Genomic DNA, 26,756 nt, shown 5'->3' with positions numbered 1-26,756 from the left:
CCAGACCTCGCCCCAGACGCCCTGATTGGCTCTAGGTCTCCGGGCGGTACCTCCAGGCCACACCCCGCGTTTTGATTGTCTGATACGTGTGGGTGGGTCAGAAGCTGGACTGCAGTAGTGTGACTCGCAGAGGCCACGCCCCCTCGGCCGGGGTCAGGGCGGGAGGGGCGGTACCAGGTCGCCACGTGGACTCCGAGGGGGCGGAGCCCCCACCACGCCCACTACCCTGGCTTGAGGACGCCGCGGTGCGGGAATTAGCCGCTGCAGGAGATCTTGGGGGAAAGGTAACCCGGGATGTGAGGTCCGACCGCGGCGAAGGCGCAGGGGGAAGAGGATCTCCCCGGGCGTCCAGATTTCCACCTGGAGAGGATGAATGAGGAATGAGAATGGCAAACTTCGCAATCGAAGAGTCTGGATCCCGAGGCATTTCCTCTCTCCGACCCAGGAGTCCCGTCCCCCAGCCCCTCCTCCCTCTGACCCTGGAATCCATGCTCCCAGCCCCAGCCCTCCTTCCTCAGATCCCCATTCCCCCAGAGCCTGGATTCCCAGACCCCGCTCCCCTTTTACCTGGAGCCCAGAACTCTGAAGTCCTGGCCCGCCCTTTGCTCACCAAAACAAATGATTCCTGGCGGCCTCCGAGCCCCTCCTCACCAGGACCTAGGATTCCAGGCCTCCAACCTTCCCTAAAACTCAGGAGTACACGGTTCCCAACCCCTCACCTGTCATCATTCTGTGCCACTGCGACGCCTCAGTGGCCAGGGCCTGGGAGAGGCTGAGGACCCGCTCCCGGTGACCTTCGGATGTCGGCAAGTAAGGCGTGGTGTTCCTCGGGCTAGAAAGAACGGAAGATTGGCGGGGGTGGGGGGCTGTGCAACTAGCCAGTACAGTGAGGACCGCAGTGCCGCGGGAGTCCTTCTGGGAGCTGTAGTCCCAAGCACGTGTCTCTAAAAATACTAAACATGGCGTGCCCGACATGAGCCCACGTGCATTATGGGATTTGTAGTCCAGTCTAGCATATCTCTATCAGATCTCCTAGAAGAAGGGGAAGGGTTTGATATCCACCAAGATGTAATGGGAACTGCAGTTCTCACTGCGGGTCTAGGGCTTTCTATTTTGCTTCACGTGTCCCAGGAACTCATGCATCTCTACAGTTCTGAGATGTGTAGTTCTCTACTCCAGCGTTTTCAATAATAATGCTACTTCCCTCCCCTTTGGCAAATTAATTTCCCTGCTCCCTTGCCCCACCCTCCAGTTCCTCACCTACTCCAGGACCCGGAGCTTCTGAGCCATTTCGGGGCTCCCGAGTGTCCCAAGGAGTCTAGGGCAGGCTGGGAAGGAATCGGGGCATTAGGATTCTTCAGCTGGAAGCCCCATGTCCTCATTTGGAGGGTGAAGAGAAGGGGGCTCAGTGAGGGAATAAAATAGCCCAAAGACACTGACAATGTTGACCTTTACCTGACCCCTGCGCTTCCAGCTTCCAGAAGAGCAAAGGTTAAAAAATCCCTCCACTTTTTTGTGTTCCAGCAAATGACTTGCTGCAAAGAATCACCCCGCCTCAATTACGTATGGTGAGGCCAGACACATACCCTCCAAATTTCTGTCCTTTTACATAACTGATGAGTTGAACTGTTTGTCACCCTGAAACTAGCTAGACACAGAGCTAAACATTTCCTGTTCAACTGACTGTCAGAGAATCCCCGACTGCACAATCTCAACTGTAAATCACCCCACCTATAACTTGTCTGTTGTTGTTAGCTGACATCGAGCCAGCTCGGGCTCATGGAATTGGACTGTTATGATTCATAAGGTCTTCATTGGCTTATTTTTCAGAAATAGATCACCCGGTCTTTCTTCCTAGTCTATGTTAGTCTGGAAGCTCCACTGAAACCTGTTCCACATCATAGCAACATGCAAACATCCACTGATAAATGGGTGGTGGCTGCACATGAGGTGCATTGACTGGGAATCGAACCTGTGTCTCCCACATGAAAGGTGAGAATTCTACCACTGAACCACCACTACCCCCATAACTTGTCTACTCTTCCCTATAAAAGTCTGAGGTAAAACCACCGGAGTGGGAAAACCACTCTGATCCTGGGATCTGTGGTGCCCTCCCAATGGCCACAGCCTGAGTATAATCAGTTTCCTTACTTGTTTGACTATTTTGTTTTTGACAACACACAGCAGCTGAGAAGAAAAACTGGGCTTGGAATCCAGACCCACGACCCATAACTGAAGAGACAGCGCTGGTGAGGTGGCAATGTTTTCTCTGCCCCCACTCCACCCACCTCCAGGTGGGCCAGGAAGCAAACTCTAGCACAGGTACAAGTTGGGGTGAATCTGGAAACTAAGTTCTGGGTAAGGAGGTGGTAGAAATCATCCCCATTTTACAAAGAGGGAAACTGAGGATCAGGCTAGAAGCAGAGGACCCAGAACCACACCATCTCTCCACTCCCCAAACCTGTTCTCACCCTTTGCTCCGGGTCAGGCTGGCGTCTAGCTGGGGACAGTGTCCTCCCCAGAGTGAGGAGCCTGGAGGAGGCGGAGTGAGGGAGGGACCGTCCACTCTCCTGGTGTCTGCGCATACGCTCCAACTGCTCCTGGGCACTCATCCGGGGCCGGGGCAGGGGGGCCTGGGGAGATGAGAAACACACAGAGACCCTAGCCTTGGGCTACCAATTTCTTTTTCTGAACCCCTAGACCTCCAGTCTTGTTCCCTACAGAACCCCAGAGGGATCTTCCTTCACCCAAAGTGGATGCTGTCTCTCCTCTGCTCACAGCCCTTCTGGGGCCCTGAAGGACAAAGGGGTTTGAGGCCCATCAGCTGCCCTACATAACCCAAAGCCCAGCCTGACAAACACTCGCACGTCCCTAGACATATCAAGCTTCCTCGCCTCCTAGCATCAGGACTCTGGGTTGCTTGTGCCAGAAAGAAAAAAGCCACTCTGAACTAGCAACAACAACAAAAAAGAGGGGATGGGATTTGTCGGCTAACAAAATTGTGAAGAGGCTAGGTTTGGGGGGGCGGGGCGGGGTGCAGGCTTAGACTTGATGTCATACGCTCTCTCTAGTTCTCCCTGCATCTCTCAGTCTCAAAACCAAAGAGAACTCACTACTGTCTCCGAATAGAAAACCCCAGGGAGACAGCTGGGATCCGCTGCTTCTCGGGAGACCTTGGGACCAATCACTGCCTGCAAGAGGATGCTTCACTCTAATTGGGCCGCCCGCGAGATTGACAGCTACCAGAACCACGTGGCTGGAGTAAGGGAGGAGCTATTCCCAAAAATAATTGTAGTTCACAGCTTCTCTGCCAATCCTTTGGCCATTAAGCACACTGAAAATAAAAAAGTTCCCATGGTCCTAGGGGAAGACTGATTGTTCTGTATCCATCATAACAAGTAGCCACCAGAAATGATTTTAAATTGGGTGATTGGAGCAATTACAACTGGCTCCCTAACCAGGCTTCTGAGAGCCAGCCAATCAGCGACCCCAGTGACCCACACAGCTTCCAAAGCTTGTTATTGTTGCGTGACATCGAGTGGATTTCGACTGACAGTGACCCCGTTTGACTGAGTACAACTGCCTCATAGGATTTCCTAGTTGTAATCTTTATGGGGGCAGATCGCCAGGTCTTTCTTCTGCGGAGCCACTGGGTGGGTTCGAATCCCCAGCCTTTCGGTTAGCAGCGGAGCACCTAACCACTGTGCTACCAGGGATCTTTTTCCACAGCTTAAGGACAACCAATTCCTAAACACGCCTACCTCTGAAAGTCCACCATTTTCTGATCTCCACACTATGAGACCAACTCTCTGTTTCGCTCAGGGTAACTATCTTAGAATAGCTCTACTTTGCTTAAGCAAGAAATAAGTTCAGCCTTTTGTTTCCCATACAGAATAGTGGCCTCTTCATCACCTCCATGTCTTTGCATAGTCTTCCCTGTGCTTGGAACACTGTTTTCTACATGGCCGAACTTTTTTTCCCCCATTCATTCAGACTCAACTGAACTATCTTTTCTAAGGCTTCCTCAATGATCTGAGTGTCTCTATTGTATGACTTATCCCTGTCTGAGACATATGATGTGATGGTTAATTTTATGTGTCAGCGTGGCTAAGCTATGGTTCCCAGTCATTTGACCAAACACTCGTCATGAACTTTTTACATGTGATTAATCAGTTGGCCTTGTGTAAGACAGATTACCTTTCATAATGCAATCTAATGGAATGAAATCAATCAGTAGTAGGTTGAGGTCATACCAGTATAGGGTGGAACACAAACCTAATCATTTCTGAGTTATAGAAGACCCAGAATAGAAAGAGTCGTCAGTGGTTCCATCTCATGGCAACCTTATCTATAACAGAATAAAACACTGCCCATAAGTACTGTGCTCCTTTAAAAAATCACCTATATGAGACCAAATTATCAACAATTACTTTAAAACAAAGATGAGACTGTACGGGGGCAGGGAAACTAGATCAATGGAAATGGAACAACCAGAACGGAAATAATGAGAATGTTCATGCATTTGAAGAATGTAACCAACATCACTGAATAACTTGTGTAGAAATTGTTGAATGGGAACCTAAACTTCTGTGTAAACCTTCACAAAAAACAATATTATTTCAAAAAAAAGAATGTGATAATTAGCTTCTTGGTTCAATCAAGTATACAATGAGACCAAATGGGCAATACCTGCCCAAAAGCAAGGATGAGAAGGCAGGAAGGGACAGGAAAACTAGATGAATGGACACGGGGAATCCAGGGTGGAAAGGAAAAGGGGGAGAGTGCTGACACACTAAGGGGACTGCAGCTAGTATCACAAAACAATTTGTGTATAAAATTTTTGAATTAAAAACTAATTTGCACTGTAAACTTTCACCTAAAACAATAAAATGAACAAAAACAAAAACGCTGCCCAGTCCTACACCATCCCCATGATGGGGTGCAGATTGTATCATCATGATCCATAGGGTTTTCATTGGCTGATTCTCAGAAGTAGATCACCAGGCCATGTTAGTCTGGAAGTTCCAGTGAACCCTGTTCAGCATCATCAACACACAAGCCTCCACCAACAGACGAGAAGCGGCTGCGCATGAGGTGCACGGGTTGAAAATCAAACCTGAGTCTCCCGCATGGAAGGCAAGAATTCTGCCAGGGAACCACCACTGTCTCCAATCAGCGGCTCTATAGCACAGCCTATAATCATGATATCTTACAGGCCATGATGAGCAAAAATAACCACCACCACCCTTTTTTTTTTTTTTTTTACTGTATTCTGGCTGCAGTTATCGGGAGGCCCAAAACTTAAGATTTCTTACAGAAGATGCCATATTTACAGCTGCTAATATTCAGAATGATGTCCATAAATCATTGTCAACAAATGCAGGTACCCACTTAGGGCTCTGGTGATGTTTGCAAATGAACCTGCAGAAGAAAACTAAAGAACTTCCTCCCAACGTCCTCTAGCAACCAGATTTCCTGTCACTAATGAGGAGAAGGAGCCCTAGAGGTGTAACAATTTGGCTGCTAGCCAAAAGGTTGGTGGTTCGAACCCACTCTGCAGTTCCTCAGGAGAAAGACCTGGCAATCTGGTCCCATAAAGCCTTGGAAACCCCATGGGACAGTTCTACTCTGTCATATAGGGTCATTATGAGTTGGAATCAACTCAACGGCACACAACACCACCACCAACGAGAAGAGGATGGCTTTGAACCTTGTTCTTTATGCCCAAAGATGATCAGATACACGTGGAAGCTTCTATGGAAGAAATGTTAAACATTCACAATAATTCACCTGTTGAACATTCCTTGGGTCATAGAGGAATTGCTGACATGGTGTGAAATTCAGAAATGCAAGAGGATTATAGTGATGATGTTGGTGACATTGGCAACACAGGCCAAGAACTCTCAATGGGCAGAAAGGTGAAATAGATAATCTGTTAATTGCTGATCTTCAACAGAGCGTATTTATCCATGACCAAGAGATTCCAGCTGTTTAATCAATTAAAGGGAGACTGTCTAGCCAAGACCCTTTGTTAAGGAGCAGGTGACACTACAAGAAACTCTATGAAGGCCACTTGCCTCATCCTAAGGGAAGCACTCCTGGCCCCTTCTCAGACGTCCAACTCCATCTCCAACTCAGTAACGTCATTGACGGCTTGACACGCTCCCAATACGCCTGCCAGAGAGCGCCCGTTCCCACTCAAGTCAGTTCATATACCTCAGCTCAAGGAGCCCTGGTGGCACCATGGTTAAGCGCTGAGCTGCTAACCAAAAGACCAGCGGTTTGAAACCACCAGCTGCTCAAAGGGAAAAAAGACCTGGTGATCTGTTCTCGTAAAGATTGTTGTGGTGTGCTGTCGAGTTTGATTCCTGCTCGTAGCAACCCTATAGGACAGAGTTAAACTGCCCCATAGGGTTCCTCAGGCTGTAATCTTTACAGGAGAAGATCACCAGGTATTTTTCCCCTCAGCTCAGAACCCCAAGGCCTCAAGCCACCATATGTCATGAGTATTTGGCTTCGTTTGTACCTGAACGTGTGTTGTGACAACTTCCTAAACCTTTTTCCATAGAAATAAAAAATGCCTGATATTTATAATATTTTTTTTACCCCACTCTGACTAGTTCATTTATTAGTCCGTTGCTATATAAATGGAGCCCTGGTGGCGCAGTGGTTAAGAGCTCAGCTGCTAACCAAAAGGTCAGCAGTTCCAATCCACCAGCCGCTCCTTGGAAACCATATAGGGCAGTTCTACTCTCTCCTATAGGGTCTCTACGAGTCAGAATCAACTCGACAGCAACAGTTTGGTTTTTGGTTTTGGTTGCTAAATGAATACACTGGACATTTAAATCGTGATGTTATTTATAGTCTTTATCCCATTGAGTATGTATATTCATATGTTTCTTTGAAGAAATGTAATCAAATGTCTTTGATTAGAGGAGCTGCACCCGTTGCGTGCTGCTGGAGGTTTTATATAATACACAGTATATGCACTGTATTACCTTTCTAGAGAGTCCCTGCTTGGTGCAAATGCTTAACGTGATCAGCTGCTAGCATAAAGGCTGGTGGTTCAAGTCCACCCAGAGGTGCCTTGTAAAAAACTCCTGGCGAGCTACTTCTGAAAAACCAGCCATTGGAAACTGTATGGAGCACAGTTCTACTCTGATACACACAGGGTGGCCAGGAGTCAGAGTTAACTCCATAGCCACTAGAACTGGTTCTGGCACCTTTCTGTTGTTCTTGGTTGCTGTCCAATGGATTCTGACTCTTGGTTCTAGAATCTGCAAAATTTTGAATTCTAAATTACACATCTGGTCCCAAGGGTTTGGGATAAGGTTCACAGACCAGTCTATCTAGAATCTGATGCCCTCTCATTTTCTCCACTTCTGTTGTTGTGTGCCGTCGAGTGGATTCCAACTCATAGCTACCCTATAGGATGGAGTAGAACTACCCTATGGGGTTTCTAGATCTGTAATCTTTACAGAAGCAGACTGCCACATCTTTCTCCCACGGAGCAGCTCATGGGTTCAAACCGCCGACCTGTCGGTTAGCAGCCAGCGCTTAACCACTGCGCTACCAGGGATCCTTCCACTTCTAGCCTAGTGCAAACAAGCGTTATCTCCCGCCTGGACTATCCTACACGCCTACTTACTGGGCTTCCTGCCTCAGCCCTCGCCCTCCACAGTCTGCTCCCCACACAGCAGCCAGAGGGTACTTGTTCCCACATAGAGCAGGTTATGTTGCCCCTCAGCGCAGAACCCAACCGTGGCTTCCGAATCCCACAAAGGCCTCACCTTGGCCCACAGGGCCCCTTTGATCTGCTCCTTTGCTTTCAACTGCCACTCAGTCCCCTAGCTCACTGGACTCCAGCCACACGGACCTCCTTGCTGCTTCTCCAACAAGCCAGGCACAGTCCTTCCTCAGAACCTTTACAATGGCTGTTCCATCTGCCTGCGATGCTCTTCCCTCAGGTAGCCCCAACGTTTGCTTCCCCACCTCTTTCAAGTACCTGCTCAAATATCACCTTTCCGAGGCCTCCTCAGACCATACCATTTAAATTGTAGCCCTTGCCCAAACATCCCAAACCCCCTTACCTTGTTCCATTTTTTTTCTTTAGTAATTAAAACTGTATAAAATAATGCATAGTTAACTAAGTTCACTGGTTATTACCTGCCTCCTCCTGCCATTACAATGTTACATTAACGGATTTTTTTTCCATCTTGTTCACTGTCATGCCCTCAGCACCTAAACAGCCCTGTCCAACAGAACTTTCTGACTGAGGAACTGAATTTTTTTACTTCATTTCATTTTTTTCCTTCCGTCTTCCTTTATTATTTTTATTTATTTCTCACTGTCTTTTTTTTTTTTAAATTGTGCTTCAAGTGAAAGTTTACAGAGCAAATTAGCTTCTCATTAAACAGTTAATACACAAATTGTTTTGTGACATTGGTTGCCAACCCTGCAACGTGTCAACACTCTCCCCTTCTCCACCCCAGTTTCCTTGTTTCCATTGGTTCAGTTTTCCTGTCCCTTCCTGCCTTCTCATCTTTGCTTTTGGGCTGCTGTGCCCATTAGTCTCATGTACACGATTGAACTATACCGCACGTTCCTCATGGGTGTTATTGTTGGCCCTATAGACCTGTCTAATCTTTGGTGAACCTCAGGAGTAACTTCAGTACTGAGTTAAAAGGGTGTCTGAAGGCCATACTCTTGGGGTTTCTCCAGTATTTCATTTTAATTGCTTAAAATTTAAATAGCCACATGTGCCTAGTGGCTACCATATTGGACAGTGCAGACCCAGACAGTGCCTGGCACACAGAAGATTCTCAATAAATATTGGTTGAGTGGATGAACTGATGAATGAAGGGACTACTTCCTATATCCAGGCACTATTTACAGCCCTTTGCAGGCATTTATCTAGTTTTAATCCTCACATCGAGGAGTCCTCGTGGTGCAATAGCTAAGCACTTGAATGCTAACAGAAAGGCTGGCTGTTTGAACGCACCCAGTGGCTCTTAAGGAGGAAGACAAGGTGATCTGCTCTCATAAGGACTGCAGCCTAGGAAAACCTATGGGGCAGTTGTACTCTCACATGAGGTCACCAGGAGTTGGAATCGACTCAGTGGCATCCAAAAACAATACTCACATCAGCCTTAGGGGGTAGATACCTCTATTAGCCCATTTTGCAGACGACAGAACTGAGGCACAAAGAGGCTTAATAACTGACTCAAGGTCACATAGCTGAGAAGTGGCAGCCAAAATTCAAATCCAATGCTCTTAAACAACCAGGCGTTCCCTGCTCTGTGGTGTGGGCTCGGAACTCCCCGATTCTCCAGCAGTGGGAGTTCCAAGGTGGTCAGATCAAAGAGTTACAAGGAGGCGCTGTACCTAGGCCCTTACCTTGGCTCCTGGCTGTGGAGAAGAGGGGCGGTGACCCTCAGGACTAGAAGCCCGGGAGACCCTTGGAGACCCGACAGCTGAAAGGGTAGAGCAGAACTTGATGAGGAAGGGAAAGGCCGAGAGACCCCCACCTGAGACAGGATGCTTACCTGAGGAGGGGCTGGTGAGGTCTCTGTCACCCCCAGGGGGGCGCCCCCAGTCGGACTCGGGGGACCGGGGAGAGTTTAGCTCCAAGGACTCAGGCAGACTCTGGAGGGGTCATAAAAAGGGAATAATGGTTATGATTATCATTGCCATTTTTCAGGCTCTTGGCTTGAGCAAGGTTAAGACTATAAACCAGAAGCCAGTTGTCCTGGTTTCAAATCCCAGCACTGCCATTTAATGGCTGTGTGACCTTGGGCAAGTTATTTTACCTCTCTGGGCTATACTGCACCTTCTGATAAGAGGATGGGAAGCATATACGTAAGCCACGTAGACAAGGCAGCTATTATTATTATTATCATCCCCATTTTACATATGAGCAAGCTGAAGCTCAGGGAATGAGGTCAATGGCTGATGTCACACAGGTAGCAGAGCTGGGATCTGAACCCAGGTCTCCTAGACACCAGGACCCAGGTTCATAACTTCTACTCCATGCTGCCTGCCCAGGACCACACAGCATAGAAAGAACTCTAGTAAAGAACAAAATCAGGAGGGCCAAAGAAAGGGGTGGATACATGGTCTGAAGGTCAGGGCTCAGCAAAGACAATAGTGGCTTCTGTTTCCTGAGAGCCTACTTTCATTTTCTAATTGTTTGGCACTAGTATATAGGAAACCCATTTATTTTTGCATATGAACATTGTATTTGCTTTCTGGTAGTGCAGCCACTTTCTACTGTTTATTTTTCTTTTTCTAATTGTGGTAAATACATATATAGGAGTCCCTGGGTGCAAACAGTTAAGTGTGCCACTACCCGCCAAAAGATTGGCCATTCAAAACCAACCAGGGGCACCTCTGAAAACACACCTTGTGATCTACTTCTGAAGGATCACAGACATAAAAACCCTCTGGTGCAATTCTACTGTCACACGTGGGGTCGCCAAGAGTCAGAATCAACTAGATGACAACCAACAACAACAAGTATATATGTAACAAAACATTTGCCATTTCAGTATTCTTCACATGGATAATTCAATGACAACAATTATGCTTACCATGTTCTTCAACCATCACTATTATCCATTTCCAAATTTTCCATCACCCTTAACAGAGGCTCAGTGTCCCCTAAACAATGAGTCTCCCTTTTCCCCTCCTTCTCATCCACCCCTGGTAACCACTAATAGTTTGGTCTCTACACGCTTCTAACTAATTCTTATGAGGGACTTGGATTTAAAAAATTCTTGAGCTCTTGCCTCCATGAACAACTGCCTCCTCTGCCATGAGACCAGAAGGACTGGATGGTTCCTGGCTACCATACTGAACATTTTAATCAAAGATTCCATAGAATAATCTTGATCAAAAGGAGGAAAATGCAGAACAGAATTTAAAATTCTCATGGACTCCAGACTTCCTGGAGCCATGAAGGTTGGATGACCCCCTGAAACTACTGCCCTGAGATAATCTTTAAAACTTAAACCAAAAATATCCCCTGAAGTCTTCTTAAAACCAAACAATAGTTTAGTTTAACTAGTAAAAAATGTCTGCCTTGAGCATTATGCTCTTTTAAGAACTATCTATATGGGATCAAATTGACAGCAGCAACTCGAAAAGTTAGATAGGAACCTCAGGGGGCAGTGAGTTTATGTTAATGGAGGAGGGACAACTCAGAAAAGGAGGGTGAGAATGATTATACAACTTGAAGAATGTAATCAATGTCAATAAACGGTATATGTAGAAAGAGTTGAATGGGTTTATGTTCTGCTGTGTATATTCTCAACAACAACAAAATAAATAAAATTGTATAAAAAATTTTTTTTAAAATTCTTAATGTCAACAAATTCTAGTAAAAAGACCAGACTTAATGGTCTGACTGAGACTGGAGGAAGCCTGGAAAGCATGGCCCCCACACTGTCAACCCACAACTAAAACAATTCCCAAGGCCAACTCTTCAGACAAAGATTGGACTGGACTGTGGGACATAAAATGATAACTCATGAAGAGTATGCTTCTTAGCTCAAGTAGATACATGAGACTAAACGGGTAGCTTCTGTCCGGAGGCGAGATGAGAAGGCAGAGAGGGTTAGGAGCTGGTTGAATGGACATGGGCAATGGGGTGGAAAGGAGGAGCGTGCTGTCACAGTATGGGGAGAGCAATTAGAGTCACATATCAATGTATGTATAAATTTTTGTATAAGAGACTAACTTGAAATGTAAACTTTCACTTAAACTACAACAATAAACAAACAAAAAAAAGAAATTCACTTGAAACATTTGAAAATGTAAAATCTTTCATAAGGATGTCAAGGTTTTTCTTATATTGCCTCCTTATAAATTCTAGTTTCCAAAACTGCTATTTATTAAAGACATTAAATTTGATTTACACTGCCGTTTGGATTAAAAAAAAAATTCTTGAGCTCAAGCATTTGAATTCTTATTCACTACGTCAATGCTACTTATGAAATAATCTCCTATATGTTTCTCCTCACAATATCAAAGTTATTGTGAATTCAGGGTATTTTACGACAACATTAATAAAACCTATAGCTCAATGTCCTGGTCCTAAAAACATCTGTTCTGTTAATTTTTTTGAAAATCTTTTATCTATATCAAGGGCTTCACCATCTCTATTTCTTACAGAACCCTGCAAGGTGGTGTGCTGGTAAGTGTTTAACAAATGGCTCTCTAGGGGAAGAGAGCCCTGATTTGTAGTGTTTGCTGATTTCCATAGTGTAAATACTCCTACTGTGGTCAATGGCAAGCTACCAACATGACATCACTGAATGTGGAGCTGGGAAGAGAGGCACACAATTGGATCTTGGGAGCTGGTATGAACTGACTATGGCACACAGTGAACTATGATCTCAATGGTGCAAATGAGGAAATGAAGTGGCCAGAGGACTTTCTTGAGGTTAGTTAGCTGATCTAAAGGGAAAGGGAAAGAGGTGTGTAGGTGATGAGTAGGGCCAGGGGCAGATGGGACAGGGAGCTGGGGGTGTGAAGAAAGATGTATGAGTCTCACCTCTCTCTCTGAAGACTCCTCGCCTTGGAACACGGAGGATGGGGAGCCAGGTTCAGTGTTGGGGGGTGGTTTCTGGGGCCCCCCCAGACCTGCCAGTGTGTCTTCCACCATCCACAGCTGCTGTTGAGCAGATGTTCTGTCCTGAGGGGAAAGAGAACCAGGATGGAGGAAAGGAATTTGTTATTCAAAGGTGGGAAAATGCAAAGAGGGTCGTAGCAGATCAATCACAGAAAGGGTCTGAAATCAACTGGGCTATATTTCCATTCCATTCTTCCAGTTGCCATGGAGTCAGCTCCAACTCATGACGACCCCATGTGTTTCAGAGTAGGACTGCTCCATAGGGTTTTCTTGTTAAGACCTTTAAGATGCAGATTGCCAGGCCTTTCTTCCAAGGTGCCTCGAGCTGGGTTTGAACTGCCAACCGTTTGGTTAGTAGCCCAGCCACACCTGGTTGTGCCAACAAGGGACTCCCTGACTATATTTAGGGGTCAGGATTTGTTTTTTATTTTCCAAACAGAAAACCCAAAGATCCAGCACCATTTACTGAAAAGACTGTCCTTTCTGTACTGTCCTGCAGTGTCACTTCTATCATAAATATTGTTGTTAGCTGTCACTGAGTCAGCTACAACTCATGGCAACCCCATGTACAACAGAATGAAATGTTGCCCAGTCCTGTGCCATCTACTGGACAATACTCTGTTGTGATCCATAGGGTTTTCATTAGCTAATTTTTGGAAGTAGATCACCAGACCTTTCTTCCTAGTCACCAAGAGTCAGAATCAACTTGACAGCAATGGATTTGGTTTGGGCGATATTTAACACCAATAGATGGGGGCTTAGAACTGAAGCATGATCTCATGATCATTAGCCATTTGAGAGATGCAAATCAAAACTGCAATGAGATACCATCTCACACCAGTAATAATGGCACTGATCAAAAAAACAGAAACCAACTAATGCTGGAGATGCTGTGGGGAGACTGGAACTCTCATACACTGCTGGTAGGAATGGAAAATGGTAAAACCGCTATGGAAAACAATATGGCACTTCCTCAAAAAGCTAGAAATAGAAATCCATATGATCCATCAGTTCCACTCACAGGTATATACTCTAGAGAAACAAGAACCATGACATGAATAGACATATGCACACACATGTTCACTGCGGGATTATTTACAATAGCAAAAAGATGGAAACAGCCTATGTGCTCATCAATGGATAAATGAATAAACAAACTGTGGTACATACACAAAATGGAATGCTATGCAACATTAAAGAATAACGACAAAACCGCAAAACATCTCACAACATGGGTCAACCTAGAGGACATTATGCTGAGTGAAATAAGTCAATCACAAAAGGACAAATACTGTATGAGACCACTACTATAAAAAGTCAAGAAAAGATTTTCACATAGACAAACATTCTTTGATGGGTACCAGGGATGGGGAGTGGGGAGGGAAAAACCACTAACTAGATAGTAGACGCATACTAACTTTGGTGAAGGGAGAGATCATACAGAATATGGGGGAAGTCAGCAAACATAATCAAGGTAAAGGAAGACACAGAAAGGCATGCAAGAGTAAAAGACAAAACAGTAAATACTAATACATATACAATCCAGCAAGAACAGTAGTAACAATGTATGAGTGGATACATGGGTAGATATGTAAGCTGAACAGGGATGGTAGGGCATATGGAAGTATACTCAACGTACATATCTATGGGTGTATGCTGCAAATATACACATGTATGCAATAGTGCACACAGGGGACACAGTCATGAAAACTTAGTCATAACCATACACCTCCTGGGATTGAGATACTGGGCTTTAGGGCTAGGGACCATAGTCTCAGGGAACATCTAGGTCAATTGGTATATCATAATCCATACAGACAATGTTCTACATTCTACCTTGGTGAGTGGCGACCGGGGTCTTAAAAGCTTGCAAGAGGCAATCTAAGACACAACAATTGGTCTCTTCTATCCAGAACAAAGAAGAGTGAAGAAAACCAAAGACTCAAGGAAACAATTAGTCCAAAGGACTAGTGGACCACAGGAACCATGGTCTCCACTATCCTGAGACCAGAAGAACTAGATGGTGCCCAGCTACCACTACTGACTGCTTTGACTGGGGCCACAATAGTAGGTCATGGACAGAGTGGGAGAGAAATGTAGAACAAAATTCAAACTCATAAATAAGACCAGACTTACCAGTCTGACAGAGACTGGTGGAACCCCCAACACTATGGAAGTGAAATCATCCTTCAAAACTTGTAACTGAAATCACCCCTGGAGATCACATTATAGCCATACAATAGACAGACTGATAAAATGAACAATAACATCAATGAGCAATGTATACCCCAGAACAATCAATTATACAAGACCTAAAGGACAGAATTTTCCCAAAAGCAAAGTTCAGACAGATGGTAGGGGCAGGAAAGCTGGGCGAATGGACACCGGGAACCCAGGGAGGAAGCGGGGGAGTGCTGACACATCCAGGGGTTTGCCAACAATGTCATGAAACAAGCTGTGTATAAACTGTTTGATTAGGAAACTAATTTACTCTTCAAACTTTCACCTAAACAACAATCAAATGTTGAAAAAATAAAAACAATTGAAGCAGGATTAGAGTTAAGCGATGGAATTTAGGATAAAGTGGGAGGAGCTTCACTTCTGCGTGAGGAGTTTGAATGCTTGAGGCGGGACCTGGAGTGAAGTGTGGGCTTCAAGCCTGGGGGCAGGGATGTACCTGGGGGGAGCCGAGGTGCAGCAGGTACTCGAGGGTTTCTCGCAAGGTGCCCAGCTCCTGCTCCAGGCTGCTGTACGTGTCCCGAACACGCTCCCGCTCCTCAGGCCCCGGAAAAGAGAAGACACAGGGTTAGCATCCACACCCACCAGATTCTTCCCCGTCCGGTCTTTTCCCAGCTGCGGAGGAGGAGGGAGGCCTGGTCCCTGGAGCCCTCAGGGTACATGAACTACAATTCCCGTGAGCCTATTTGCTGTGACTCCTGGGAACCCCGGAAGTTGACCCTGCAATTCCAATGAGCTGTCACTGTAGACAAATAACCAAACCCCATTACCGTGCAGTCGATTCCGACTCACAGCGACCCTATACAACAGAGTAGAACTGCCCCATAGGGTTTCCAAGGCTGTAAATCTTCACGGAAGCAGATTGTAAGTCTTTCTCCTGTGGAGCGGCTGGTGGGTTTGAACCGCCAAACTTTCGGTTAGCAACCTAGCTCTTGACCACTGTGCCACTAGGGCTCCTAGTTTACACAGTAAGCATCTAAGGTCCAGAGGAGTTAAGTAACTTTTCTAAGGTCACTCAGCTACCATGAGTGGAGGCTGAGATTCAAAACCAGGAAGCTCATATCAAAATTACCCTCTTAAACCGCTAAACTAATTTCTGTTGTTTCTTGGCCGCTTGCCCCTGGATAGTCAAGACCACAGTTTTAAAATTTGCGGTGGAGGGAATCAATAACTACCTGCCCATGAGCCCTTTAGGCAGGTCCCCTTCAGTAAGAACCTGCAGAATCATGGGGCCTCCAGGAAGCGGGAGGTCCTTCCCAATGCTCACCTGAGCCAGGTGACAAAGAGTGGCCCTCACGCTGACCAGGCGGTCCTGCAGGAGGCGCTGGCGCCCCCAGGCCCTCCCAGGAGCCCCAGCCTCCCTAGTTGTTTGGCTCAACTGCTGCCGGGTCAGCTCCAGAGCGGCTTCTAGCTGCTCCTGCACCAAGAGGGAAGGTGGTTAGATTGCTGAAGCCAAACCCAGCCTGCTGGGAAAGAAAAAAGGTGGTCCTCCCATATCCTTGCCATCCAGGATGCTGGGGGATCAAGAATGGCCAAGGGCAGCCAGAGAGGCCAGAGGACTGATGGACTGATTTTCAAATGTTAACTTAACCTTGTATTCTTATAATAAATCTAACTTGGTTGTGATGAATTGCTGGTGCTGGGTGATATTTAACACCAGTGGGTGGCGGCTTAGAATCCAAGGAGGAGGAATAGAGCTAAGGGTGGGTCCTATCATGAAGTCCCGCCCCCTAGGATGAAGTGGGAGGGATTTACAGAGGAAAGGGCAGGGCTTAGTTTGTACCTTCTCCTCCTGCCTCTGGTCGATCTCCTCCTGCAGCGTCCTCAGGAGCTGGTCCTGCCCGCATAACTTGGTCAACAGAGTCTGGAAAAAGTAGAGCAGGAGCTATTTATGGACCAAATCTGGCTCTTCTCCTGCCAGTGCTCCACCACCTCCCAGAACATTCTCTCCCCAACTCTGGGAACTCAGCAGGGTTTGGAATGGGGAGAACTTACATCCGTCTCCAAGCTTTGGTGGAAGGCTGAGTCCAGGGGGGGCCCCGGCTGAGGAGAGGGAGAAAAGTCAGGGTCATGTGGGACAGACTGGTGCTTATTGTAGCTCGGGGCTGAGCCAAGCCCTGTTTCTACAGACAGACACCCCTCTTCTCTTTATTAGCTTCATCTGAAGCCCTTGCAGACCTCAGTTGTCAATTGCTAAGAAGTGATTGCTAACCTAAAGGTTTGCAGTGATGCATCTACAAGCCAAGGGACACCAAGGATTGCCAAGAACCACCAGAAGCTAGGAAGAGGCAAAGGAAAGATCTTCCACTAGAGCCTTCAGAGAGAGCGTGGCCCTGCCAACACGTTGATTTCAGACTGCTAGCCCCCACAGCTGTGAGAGAATAAATTTCTGTTGTTTTAAGTCACCAAGTTTGTGCTACTTTATTACAGCAGCCACAGGAAACTAATACATATCCTATCACCCCTGTCTTATCACAAAGAATTTCCAAAGGGCAGAGATGGGTCTCAGGTCCTCATAGGTCTTGTTGCCAGGAAAGGCCCTGCCCCTGCAACCTGAAAACTCTTGAGCACCTACTCCACCAACCAACCAACCAGTTGCAGTCAAGTCCATTTTGACTCATGGTGACCCCATGTGTATCAGAGTAGAACTGTGCGCCATAGGGTTTTCAATGTCTGATTTTTTGGAAGTAAATCAGCAGGCCTTTCTTCCAAGGTGCCTATGGGTGGACTCAAATGACCAACGTTTCACTTAGCAGTGAGTGGGTTAACTGTTTGTACCACCCAGGGACTCTGAGCACCTACCCAGGAACCTTGAAATATTCAGTCTGTTCCAGGTCTAGTCCTCATTGCCAGGAGATGACATTTCCCATAGCAAAGCAAGCAAGGGAAGGGGCTCTGGTAAACTCTGGGTGCCTCAGTTACCTACCAATAAAACCATGGAGGCCCGGGTTCCAGGGGGCCTTGGGGGCAGCCGGAGATATGTGGAGGAGCCAGAGGGGGCCTGGGAAGAATATTAAAATAGAGAAGTTTAGACATTGGCATGTCTTAGTAACAAATACTGGAGTCCCTGAGTGGCGCAAACTGTTAACGTGCTCAACTGCTAACAGAAACATTGGAGGTTCAAGTCCACCCAGAGGCTCTTCAGAAGAAAGCCCTGGTGATCTACTTCCAAAAACTCAGCCATTGAAAATCCTATGACACACAGTTCTACTCTGACACACATGGGGTCACCATGAGTTCGAGTTGGCTCGATGGTAATTGGTTAACAAATATTAGAATGGGTGTGTCAAGAATTGAAGTGCCTTAGGAGACTTTTGCAGGTTTAGACTGGGCCCCCTACAACTTCCTCAACTACCCCCTCTCCAGCTATGTGCCAGTATGGGGACAATAGTGAGTGGACTAGCCCAACACAACAGCCCCATGAATGGTGATTGGATACCAATACTGAACATTCTGATCAAAGATTCTATAGAAAAGGAAAACGCAGATCAGAATTTCAAATTCTCATGGAATCCAGACTTTCTGGAGCCATGGAGGCTGCATGAATATCTGAAACTATTGCCCAGAGATGATCTTTAAACCTTAAACCAAAAATACCCCCTGAAAGTCTTTTGAAACCAAACAATTGTTTAGCTTAACTAGTAAAGAATGTCTGCTTTGATTAATCTAAAAAACACAAAATAATAAATGTTGGAGAGGTTGTGGAGAGACTGGAACACTTATACACTGTTGGTGGGAATGTAAAATGGTACAGCCACTTTAGAAATCAATTTAGCGTTTCCTTAAAAAGCTAGAAATAGAAGTACCATACGATCCAGCAATCCCACTCCTTGGAATATATCCTAGAGAAATAACAGCCATCACACAAATAGATATATGCACACCCATGTTCATTGCAGCACTATTCACAATAGCAAAAAGATGGAAACAACCTAAGTACCCATCAACAGATGAATGGGTAAACAAATTATGGTATATTCACACAATGGAATACTACACAACAATAAAAAACAACGATGAATCCGTGAAACATAACATGGAGGAATCTGGAAGGCATTATGTTGAGTGAATTTAGTCAGTCACAAAAGGACAAATATTGTGTAAGATCACTGTTATAAGAACTCAAGAAAAAGTTTAAACCCAGAAAACATTCTTTGATGGTTACGAGGGGAGGGAGGGAGAGGGTTATTCACTAACTAGATGGTAGACAAGAATTATCTTAGATGAAGGGAAGGACAGCACACACCACAGGGGAAGTCAGCACAACTGGACTAAACCAAAGCTAAGAAGTTTCCTGAATACAACCAAACACTTCGAGGGACAGAGTAGCAGGGGCAGGGGTCTGGGGACCATGCTTTCAGGGGACATCTAGGTCAACTGGCATAACAAAGTTTATTAAGAAAATGTTCTGCATCCTACTTTGGTTAGTGGCATCTGGGGTCTTAAAAGCTAGTGAGCGGCCATCTAAGATGCATCAATTGGTCCCAGCAATCTGGAGCAAAGGAGAATGAAGAATACGAAAGTCACAAGGAAAGTATTAGCCCAAGGGACAGAAAGGGCCACATAAACCAGAGACTCCATCAGCCTGAGACCAGAAGAAGTAGATGGTGCCCGGCTACCACCAATGACCGCCCTGACAGGGAACACAACAGAGAGTCCCTGATGGAGCAGGAGAAAATTGGGGTGAAGAACTCAAAGTCTAGTAAGAAGACCAAACTTAATGGTCTGACTGAGACTGGAGGAACCCCAGAAAGCACGGCCCCCGGACTCTCTGTCAACCCAAAACTAAAATCATTCCCGAGGCCAACTCTTCAGACAAAGATTAGACTGGACTATAAGACATAAAATGATACTCGTGAAGAGTGTGCTTCTTAGCTCAAGTAGATACAAGAGACTAAATGGGCAGCTCCTGTCCAGAGGAGAGATGAGAATGCGGAGAGGGTCAGGAGCTGGTTGAATGGACACAGGAAATGAGGGGTGGAAAGGAGGAGTGTGCTGTCACAGTATAGGGAGAGCAATTAGGGTCATATAACAACGTATGTATAAATTTTTGTATGAGATACTAACCTGAATTATAAACTTTCACTTAAAGTACAACAATTAAAAAAAAGAATGTCTGCTTTGATTGAGCATTGTGCTCTTTTAAGACCCATCTGTATGCGATCAAAGGAACTCTGGTGGCACAGTTGCTAAGTGCTCAGCTGTTAACCAGAAAGGTGGGCAGTTCGAACCCACCAGCCACCCGTGGGAGAAAGATGGGGCAGTCTCTTTCCGTAAAGATTACAGCCTCGGAAACTATGGGGTAGGTTCTACTCTGTGCTATAGGATCGCTATGAGTCAGAATCAACTCGATGGCAATGAGTTTGGTTTTGGATATGAGATCAAATTGACAACAGCAACTTGAAATATTAGACAGTAAACGTAGGGGACAGTGAGTTTATGTTCATAGGGGAAGAACAAGTCAGAAAAGAAGGGTGAGAATGGTTGCACAAATCAAAGAATGTAATCAGTGTCATTGAACTGCACATGTAGAAATTGTTGAATTCGTGTATGTTCTGCTGTGTATATTCTCAACAACATCAACAAAAATAACAAACTATATTTTGAAAAAAAAAGCCCCATGAGCTTCTGTTAATGATGATGGAAAAATTTTGGAAACAGATAGTGGTGAGGTGATGGTTTCAAAACATAGCAAACATAATTAATGTCACTGAATTGTACATGTAAAAAATGTTGAAATGGAAAATATTTTATTACATATACATTTATGTCAAGTGGCATCAAGTCTCTTCTGACTCATGTCAACTCCATGTGTCTCAGAGAAGAACTGTGCTCTATGGAAACTGGTTTTTCAATGGCTCATTTATTAGAAATAGATTGCCAGGCCTTTCTTCTGAGCATATTTATTTCCTACAGTTAAAACAAAAAAACAAACACAGCCCCAGTGCTAAGGGAGTCACAATCCACTCTCACACTTATGGCTAGCTGTGGGTTTTCTGGACCACAGTCCTCTAATGCTCAGAGAAAAACAGCAGGTAACCAAGTTGGAAAGCTAAATTGAGGACACAAGGCAGATGGAATTCACTTTTTCTCTCCCATCGCAGTCTCAGAGGAGAGTATTCTGGACTACGGTCCCCATTTTGCTTTAAGGGGCCATAGCCAGAGACTAGCCTGGAAAGACAATCCTGATGCCTGATGGGAGATACAGTCCACTCTCCCGCTCACATCTGAGCTTAGCCGAGGCTATTCTGGACTACAATCCCCATAATTCTCAGGGGCAAAGACCTGGCAATCAGCCTAGAAAGGCCTGCCCAGGGATACATGGGAGATGTAGTTCCCTTCTCCGTTACCTCTCTGTTGACAGGTGTTCTGGGCTCCTGACTCCAGTGCTGGGGACTCCTGGGGGGTCTTCCTGCGCCAGCCTCAGAAGGAGGTCCTCGGCTGGGAGTGGGGGGCCGGGAGAGGGTCCGACGCTGGGGGCCCCATTCCAGGGGAGGTCGAACATCGATGCGACTCAGAGGGGTATGCGGACGGGCAGGGGGTTCTGTGTCTCCTGAGAGAGGGGGTCGGCGCGCAGGAGCAGAACGGGGCCGGGGGAAGCTCAGAGGAGAAGGAGGGCGAGAGAGGGGTGTGAAAAGGCTGTGGGGTGGAAAGAATCGGGAAACTGAATGAACTAGAGCCCACCCATCCCCTAGTACCCATGAAGTCAGCCTCAAAGATGTCTTTCAGAAAGATACTTTCTTCAGTGTGCTTCACTGGCCTGCTGGAGTAGAACCCTCTTTTATTCACCCCCCGTTGCCCTCGAGTCGATTCCGACTCATAGCGACCCTATAGGACAGAGTAGAACTGCCCCATAGAATTTCCAAGGAGCGCCTGGTGGATTCGAACTACCGAGCTTTCGGTTAGCAGCCAAGTTCTTAACCACTGTAACACCAAGGCTACATTTTATTCACCAGACCCCGAATATTTTCCCTGTGTAGCACCTCCTTCTTAGAACTTCTTCTCAGCAGGCTCTGACCCACGAGAACCTTGCAACACATACACTAACTCGAGTGCTAAGCCACGCCCCCTAACCTGTCCCCAACTGCTTTCTTTCCAACAGGCCCCGCCCTTCTCATAAGCCATGCCCCATGCATTGGATTCCCTCCCCTCAAAGCTCAGTCCTATGGATCCTTTTATCTCGACTCCCAGATCCCACTCACTCTGGGCTCCTCGCTCTCCGAATCCGGGGTCCAGACTGGAGGTCTGCTGTGGGGCTGGGAGTGAGCAGCCTGGGTCCGCCACGTCCTCTAGAGAGCCAAGCCACCTCCTGTGATTCTGGACTGCGCCCCTCTTCCCCTCTGCTCACCTCTGGAGGACCACCGGGGCCGCCAGGGCCCTCCCCAGGCTGAGGACGTGTGGGTGACTTGGGCCGCCCACTAGCCAGTGGGTACAGAAAAAGACATTACTTTTTTGAACCGTATAACAGCCCTTATTCTCTGTTCACAGATGAGGACACAGGGACCTACCTAGAGGGGAGGTGGTGCACTAAATCATGACCCCATTTTGCAGATGGGACACTGAGGCTCCAGGATGGTTCTGCAGGGCTATAAAGTCCATCTCAAGGTCGCTGGACCCAGTGCCCCGGATTCTGAGATAGAATGAGGCAGGGAGTCCGGGTTTTCAGCCTGAAGATTAGGGCAAGCCGGGACAGAACCTGAGACCCGGCCTGAAGTCTGAACTCCGGCGGAGTTTTGAGATAGTTTAGGAATCAGGGGTCGGAGACTACTGAAGCAGCCAATTGGAAAGTGTGGAATACTGATAATTGGTGGGGTGGGACGAAACTGAGCCTATCAGATTTCCTGATTGGAGGGTCAGGTGGGTAGAGCTTAGAAGGGGCACACGTTTGCTGATTCGAGGAGTTGAACTACTCCAGAGGCGGTGCCAGAAAAGCGGAGTCTCCTTAGCTAGAGGACTGGTGATTGGACGTTCTTTTCAAGGGGCAGGGCCTCCAGGGGGAATAGTTGGGAAAGATTAAGCTAACTCCCATCGAAGAGACAGGAAAAAGGGGCGTGGCCTGGAGCTATACTCACCAGTCATCACCCTCCGCTCGGGAGGCACGGCCCAGCGCTCGGAGCCAGCCTCGCAGGTCCTCTAGTGTGTCAGCCGCCAGGACATAGGTTCTCATGCCTGGGTGCTCAGCCTGCGGGAAGAGAAGGCTGGGGATTCGGACGCTCGGGCCCTCTACAAAGGATGCTATGGACCCTGGTCAAGACCTCTTATCTCCGCTAGTGGATGTTCGGGAGCTTCCTCCTCCACCAACCTCCCATCAAACCCCCAGTGCCTCGTGCCCATGGGAGACGGAGGGACTCACGGTGAAGGTGAAGCGCCGCCCTCGGGGGGCTCCCGGTCCATCTGGCCTGATACTGTAGCTGGGGAGTAGGACGCTGCCCAGGACGCTCTCTTCGCGGCTGTCTGCAAAAGGGAGGCTGGGGTCAGGTATCACCCAGGGGTCAGGAGGTAAAAGACTGGTGGGAGAGAGCCCCCCACCCCATGCCAGCCAGGGCACTGACCCTTGTAATAGAAGAGGCAATGGCCAGAGAGGACGAACCAGCGGCGTTTCCAGAGCCGGAGTCCGGCGCTGTCCTGGGGAGAGAAATCGGGAGCAGAGGCCTGAGCTGAGGGGAGAGGAAAGAGGAGATGGTGACAGTAACATCTACAGACAAAGGTCTAGAGAGAGAGAGGGCAGAGACCCAGAGACACGGGAATAAAGACCAAGAAAGAGGGGACAGCAGCCAGAGATAGGGGGACAGAGACCTAGAGAGAGGGGTACAGAGGCCCAGAGAGAAGGGGACAGAGACCCAGAGAGAGGGGGACAGAGACCCAGAGAGAAAGGAGCGACTGAGATCATGTTTGATGCAACAGATTAGGATAACGAGCTGGATGCCAGTATGTTGTGGTGATAATTTGAATTTCCAGCAAGTTCCCAGATGATGCTGATGCTGCTGTTCGGTATTCCCACTTTGAGAACTGCTGCCTAGGTGATATGGCCCCTGCCACCCTTTCTACCTCTCTCCCTCAGGCTCACTGGAAACACCAAACTTTTGCCATCTGTAGGGCCTTTAGCCTTCTGAGTCCCTCTGCTCCAAGGTCTTAGTGGGACTCCTTCTTGTCACTTAGTTCTTAGCTCAAATGTTATCTCCTCAGAGAGGTCTTCCAGGACCAACAATCAAACACAGCCCTCATCCCCTGGCCACTCTTTATCACAATCCCGTGTCATTTCTTCACAGCACTCACTACCTAACCAAAGCCCGTTGTTGTCGAGTTCATCCCAACTCATAGCGACCCTATAGATCAGAGTAGAACTGCTTCATTGGGTTTTCAAGGCTGTAAATCTTCACAGAAGCACATCTTTCTCCCACGGAGAGGCCGGTGGGTTTGAACCGCAGACCTTTCGGTTAGCAGCCAAGCTCGTAATCACTCCGCCACTAGCGCTCCTTACAGCACTCACAACTTCCTGAAATTATCCCTTCTGTTATTTATTTACTAATTTATTATCTGTCCCCATCCCACTGACGTCTTGAATGTGATATAGAAGCTTGTTTGTGTTATTTGCATGGTGGGCCCCCTCCACAGAAGACTAGTGATTGGACGCCTCCCGCGCGGAGGGTGATGATTGGTGAATGTAGATCCAGGCCACGCCCCTTTCCCTGTATCTCCTTTTGGAGTCTTCGTAATTGTTCCCAACTCCTCCCCCTGGAGGCCCTGCCCCCTACCGTAGTGGTAAACTTCAAGATACAGTTATTGAATGAACGAATGGATGAATGAGTGAGTGAATGAGTGACAGAATAAGCGGCAAAGCAGTGATTGCAAAAAGAAACACGTTTGGGGACTTGGAAGGAGAGAAAGAGAAAGAAGATGCTGCAGACAGCCAGGGACACAGCCTCTAGCGGCACTCAGCGTGTCCTTTCCCTTCTCCTGTGAAGTCCACTCCCCCGAGTTCTACCTGCTTATGAAGCCAGCCTCGGATGTGCACGGGGAGATTGGGGTCCCTTCGGAGAGCATTTCCTCTCTTCCCGAAGGCGTGGACCTTGCTAACCGCCCGGGTGGACTTCTGAGGAGAGAAGGGAGACAGAAGTCAGTGGGGCCTCGAGATGGGCTCAGAGTGGGACAAGGTGGCCATGAGCTTCACAAACCCTTGCAAGCCTTCCCTTGAGGCAGAGGTGGTTCGATGGTAGAATTCTCCGCTTCTATGCAGGAGACCGGGGTTGGATTCCTGGCCAATGCACCTCATGCACAGCCACCACCCATCTGTTAGTGGAGGCTTGCATGTTGCTATGATGCTGAACAGGTTTCTTCATCAGTGACGCTGGACGGACTCTAACTGCCAGCCTTTCTGTTGGTATCTCAGGGCATTAACCATTTGCACAACCCAGGGACTCCTCCAGGGAAGAGTTGTTGCTGTGGTGGTTGGTTACCACTGAATGGATTCTGACTTTGCAACCCCATGTGATGCCAAGTCCTGGGGTGGTGCAAATGGTTAATGCACATGACTACTAACTGAAAGACTGGCAGTTCAAACCCACCCAGAGGCGCCTAGAAAGACAGGCATGGCAACCTGCTACCCTATGGGGCAGTTCTACTCTGCACACATGGGGTTACCAGGGAAGAAAGGAGACTCCAGATGTCTCCATCCTGCTCCCATGGAGCCACTTATCCTGATGCAACAGATATCTCAGGTGTCCACTGCCAGATTGCCTCAAGGACTCCCTTCCTTGAAGATAGTTGGGACCAAGGCTGTGATCTAATCTATGGGCTCAGAACTTGGGAAGCTGAAAATGTGTGAGGTGGATAGCAGGAGGATGAGGAAATGGGTGTCATTTCTGAACTTCTGGCTTGGGTTACAATCTGGGTCTCAAGTATCTTGGGCCTCATGGGACCTTATTGCCAGAAAAGGGTCCTTCCTTACAGGATTTTGTAACTGGGTAGATTTGATGGCCAAAGACAGGATAGAGTGGCCTCAGTCCTAATCAAGAGTAGCCACTGATTCTGAGTTTTTAGAGGGGCCTCAAGGTCCCTGGGTGGCGCAAACAGTTTGCACTCAGCTACTAACCTAAAGGTGGGTGGTTCAAACCCACTGAGCAGTACTACAGAAGAAAGTCCTGGCAATTTGCTTCCATAAAGATTGTTATTGTTGTTGTGTGCCATGGAGTTGATTTTTGACTCAACGACCCCACGTGACAGAACAGAACTGCCCCATAGGGCTTTCTAGGCTATAACCTTAACGGGAGCAGATCACCAGGTCTTTCTCCCACAGAGCCACTGCGGGGGGGGGGGGTTCAAACCACACCTTTTGGTTAGCAGCCAAGCGCTTGACGGTTGTGCCACCAGGGCTCCTTTCCATAAAGATTACAGCCCAGAAAACCCTATGGAGCAGTTCTACTCTGTAACACATGGGATCACCATGAGTCGGAATCAACTCCACAGCAACGAGTTTGGGTTTTTTTTTTTGTTGTTGTTTAGAGGGCCTCATGGTTTGGATGTGTCCTTATCTTAGCAACCAAGGTCAATCTGGGTTGTTACTCTGGCTTCAAATTAGGAAAATAGGAGGGGTGGGGACAGAGCAGGGAGTGGCTCTGAATTCCTAGCTGTGGCTGGTGGGCAATTTGGGACCTTCCTAGGCCTGGCTGGCTCTGTTGCTAAGGATTCTCTGCCCTTGGCAACAGGAGTCTGAGGGAGACGTGCAGAACAAGAGGGAGGGGCAGGAGGACAGTGCAGCCCCAGAGTCCCGCCCTTGTCCCCATGCCCACCAGGGAGCTCGCACCTTGGTGCTCAGGCTGCTGAGTGAGGCGATGGTGGAGGCACTGCTGGCCAGGCTGAGGCTGCTCCGGGGTCTGCCCTCCTCCAT

At 47.5% G+C, this 26,756-nt stretch overlaps 1 protein-coding gene across 2 annotated transcripts; it reads right to left on the bottom strand.

The window, feature by feature from the left end:
• Positions 1–97: 97 nt before the first annotated feature.
• PLEKHA4 (pleckstrin homology domain containing A4) lies at positions 98–26,756 on the bottom strand. Of its 2 annotated transcripts, XM_004381679.1 has the most exons (19): positions 26,673–26,756; positions 24,855–24,962; positions 23,422–23,494; positions 23,223–23,323; positions 22,942–23,051; positions 22,072–22,287; positions 21,232–21,508; positions 17,796–17,870; positions 16,865–16,912; positions 16,653–16,733; positions 16,137–16,286; positions 15,309–15,407; positions 12,554–12,694; positions 9,546–9,645; positions 9,397–9,473; positions 2,472–2,633; positions 1,261–1,328; positions 720–832; positions 98–360 (listed from the first exon to the last, which is right to left on the bottom strand). In XM_004381679.1, exons 1-19 carry the CDS (start codon positions 26,754–26,756, stop codon positions 98–100), a joined length of 2,346 nt encoding a protein of 781 aa, XP_004381736.1. The 2 variants fall into 2 exon arrangements, with proteins under 2 accessions (XP_004381736.1, XP_004381737.1); XM_004381680.1 differs by lacking the exons at positions 98–360; positions 1,261–1,328; positions 2,472–2,633; positions 17,796–17,870 and having other exon boundaries at positions 749–832.

Source organism: Trichechus manatus, unplaced genomic scaffold (genome assembly GCF_000243295.1).
Source record: "Trichechus manatus latirostris isolate Lorelei unplaced genomic scaffold, TriManLat1.0 scaffold00087, whole genome shotgun sequence".
NCBI classification, from domain to species: domain Eukaryota; kingdom Metazoa; phylum Chordata; class Mammalia; order Sirenia; family Trichechidae; genus Trichechus; species Trichechus manatus.
Note: the sequence above shows the minus strand (reverse complement) of the source record. Positions and strands in the feature narration are given on the sequence as shown.

Coding starts and splice junctions, on each gene's coding strand:
- PLEKHA4 (XM_004381679.1), bottom strand. CDS start 26,756: ATGGAGGAGGGCAGACCCCGGAGCAGCCTCAGCCTGGCCAGCAGTGCC. Junction 16,734..16,864: donor ACCAAAGCTTGGAGACGGAT/GTAAGTTCTCCC, acceptor TACTTTTTCCAG/ACTCTGTTGACCAAGTTATG. Junction 833..1,260: donor AGCTCCGGGTCCTGGAGTAG/GTGAGGAACTGG, acceptor CGTTCTTTCTAG/CCCGAGGAACACCACGCCTT.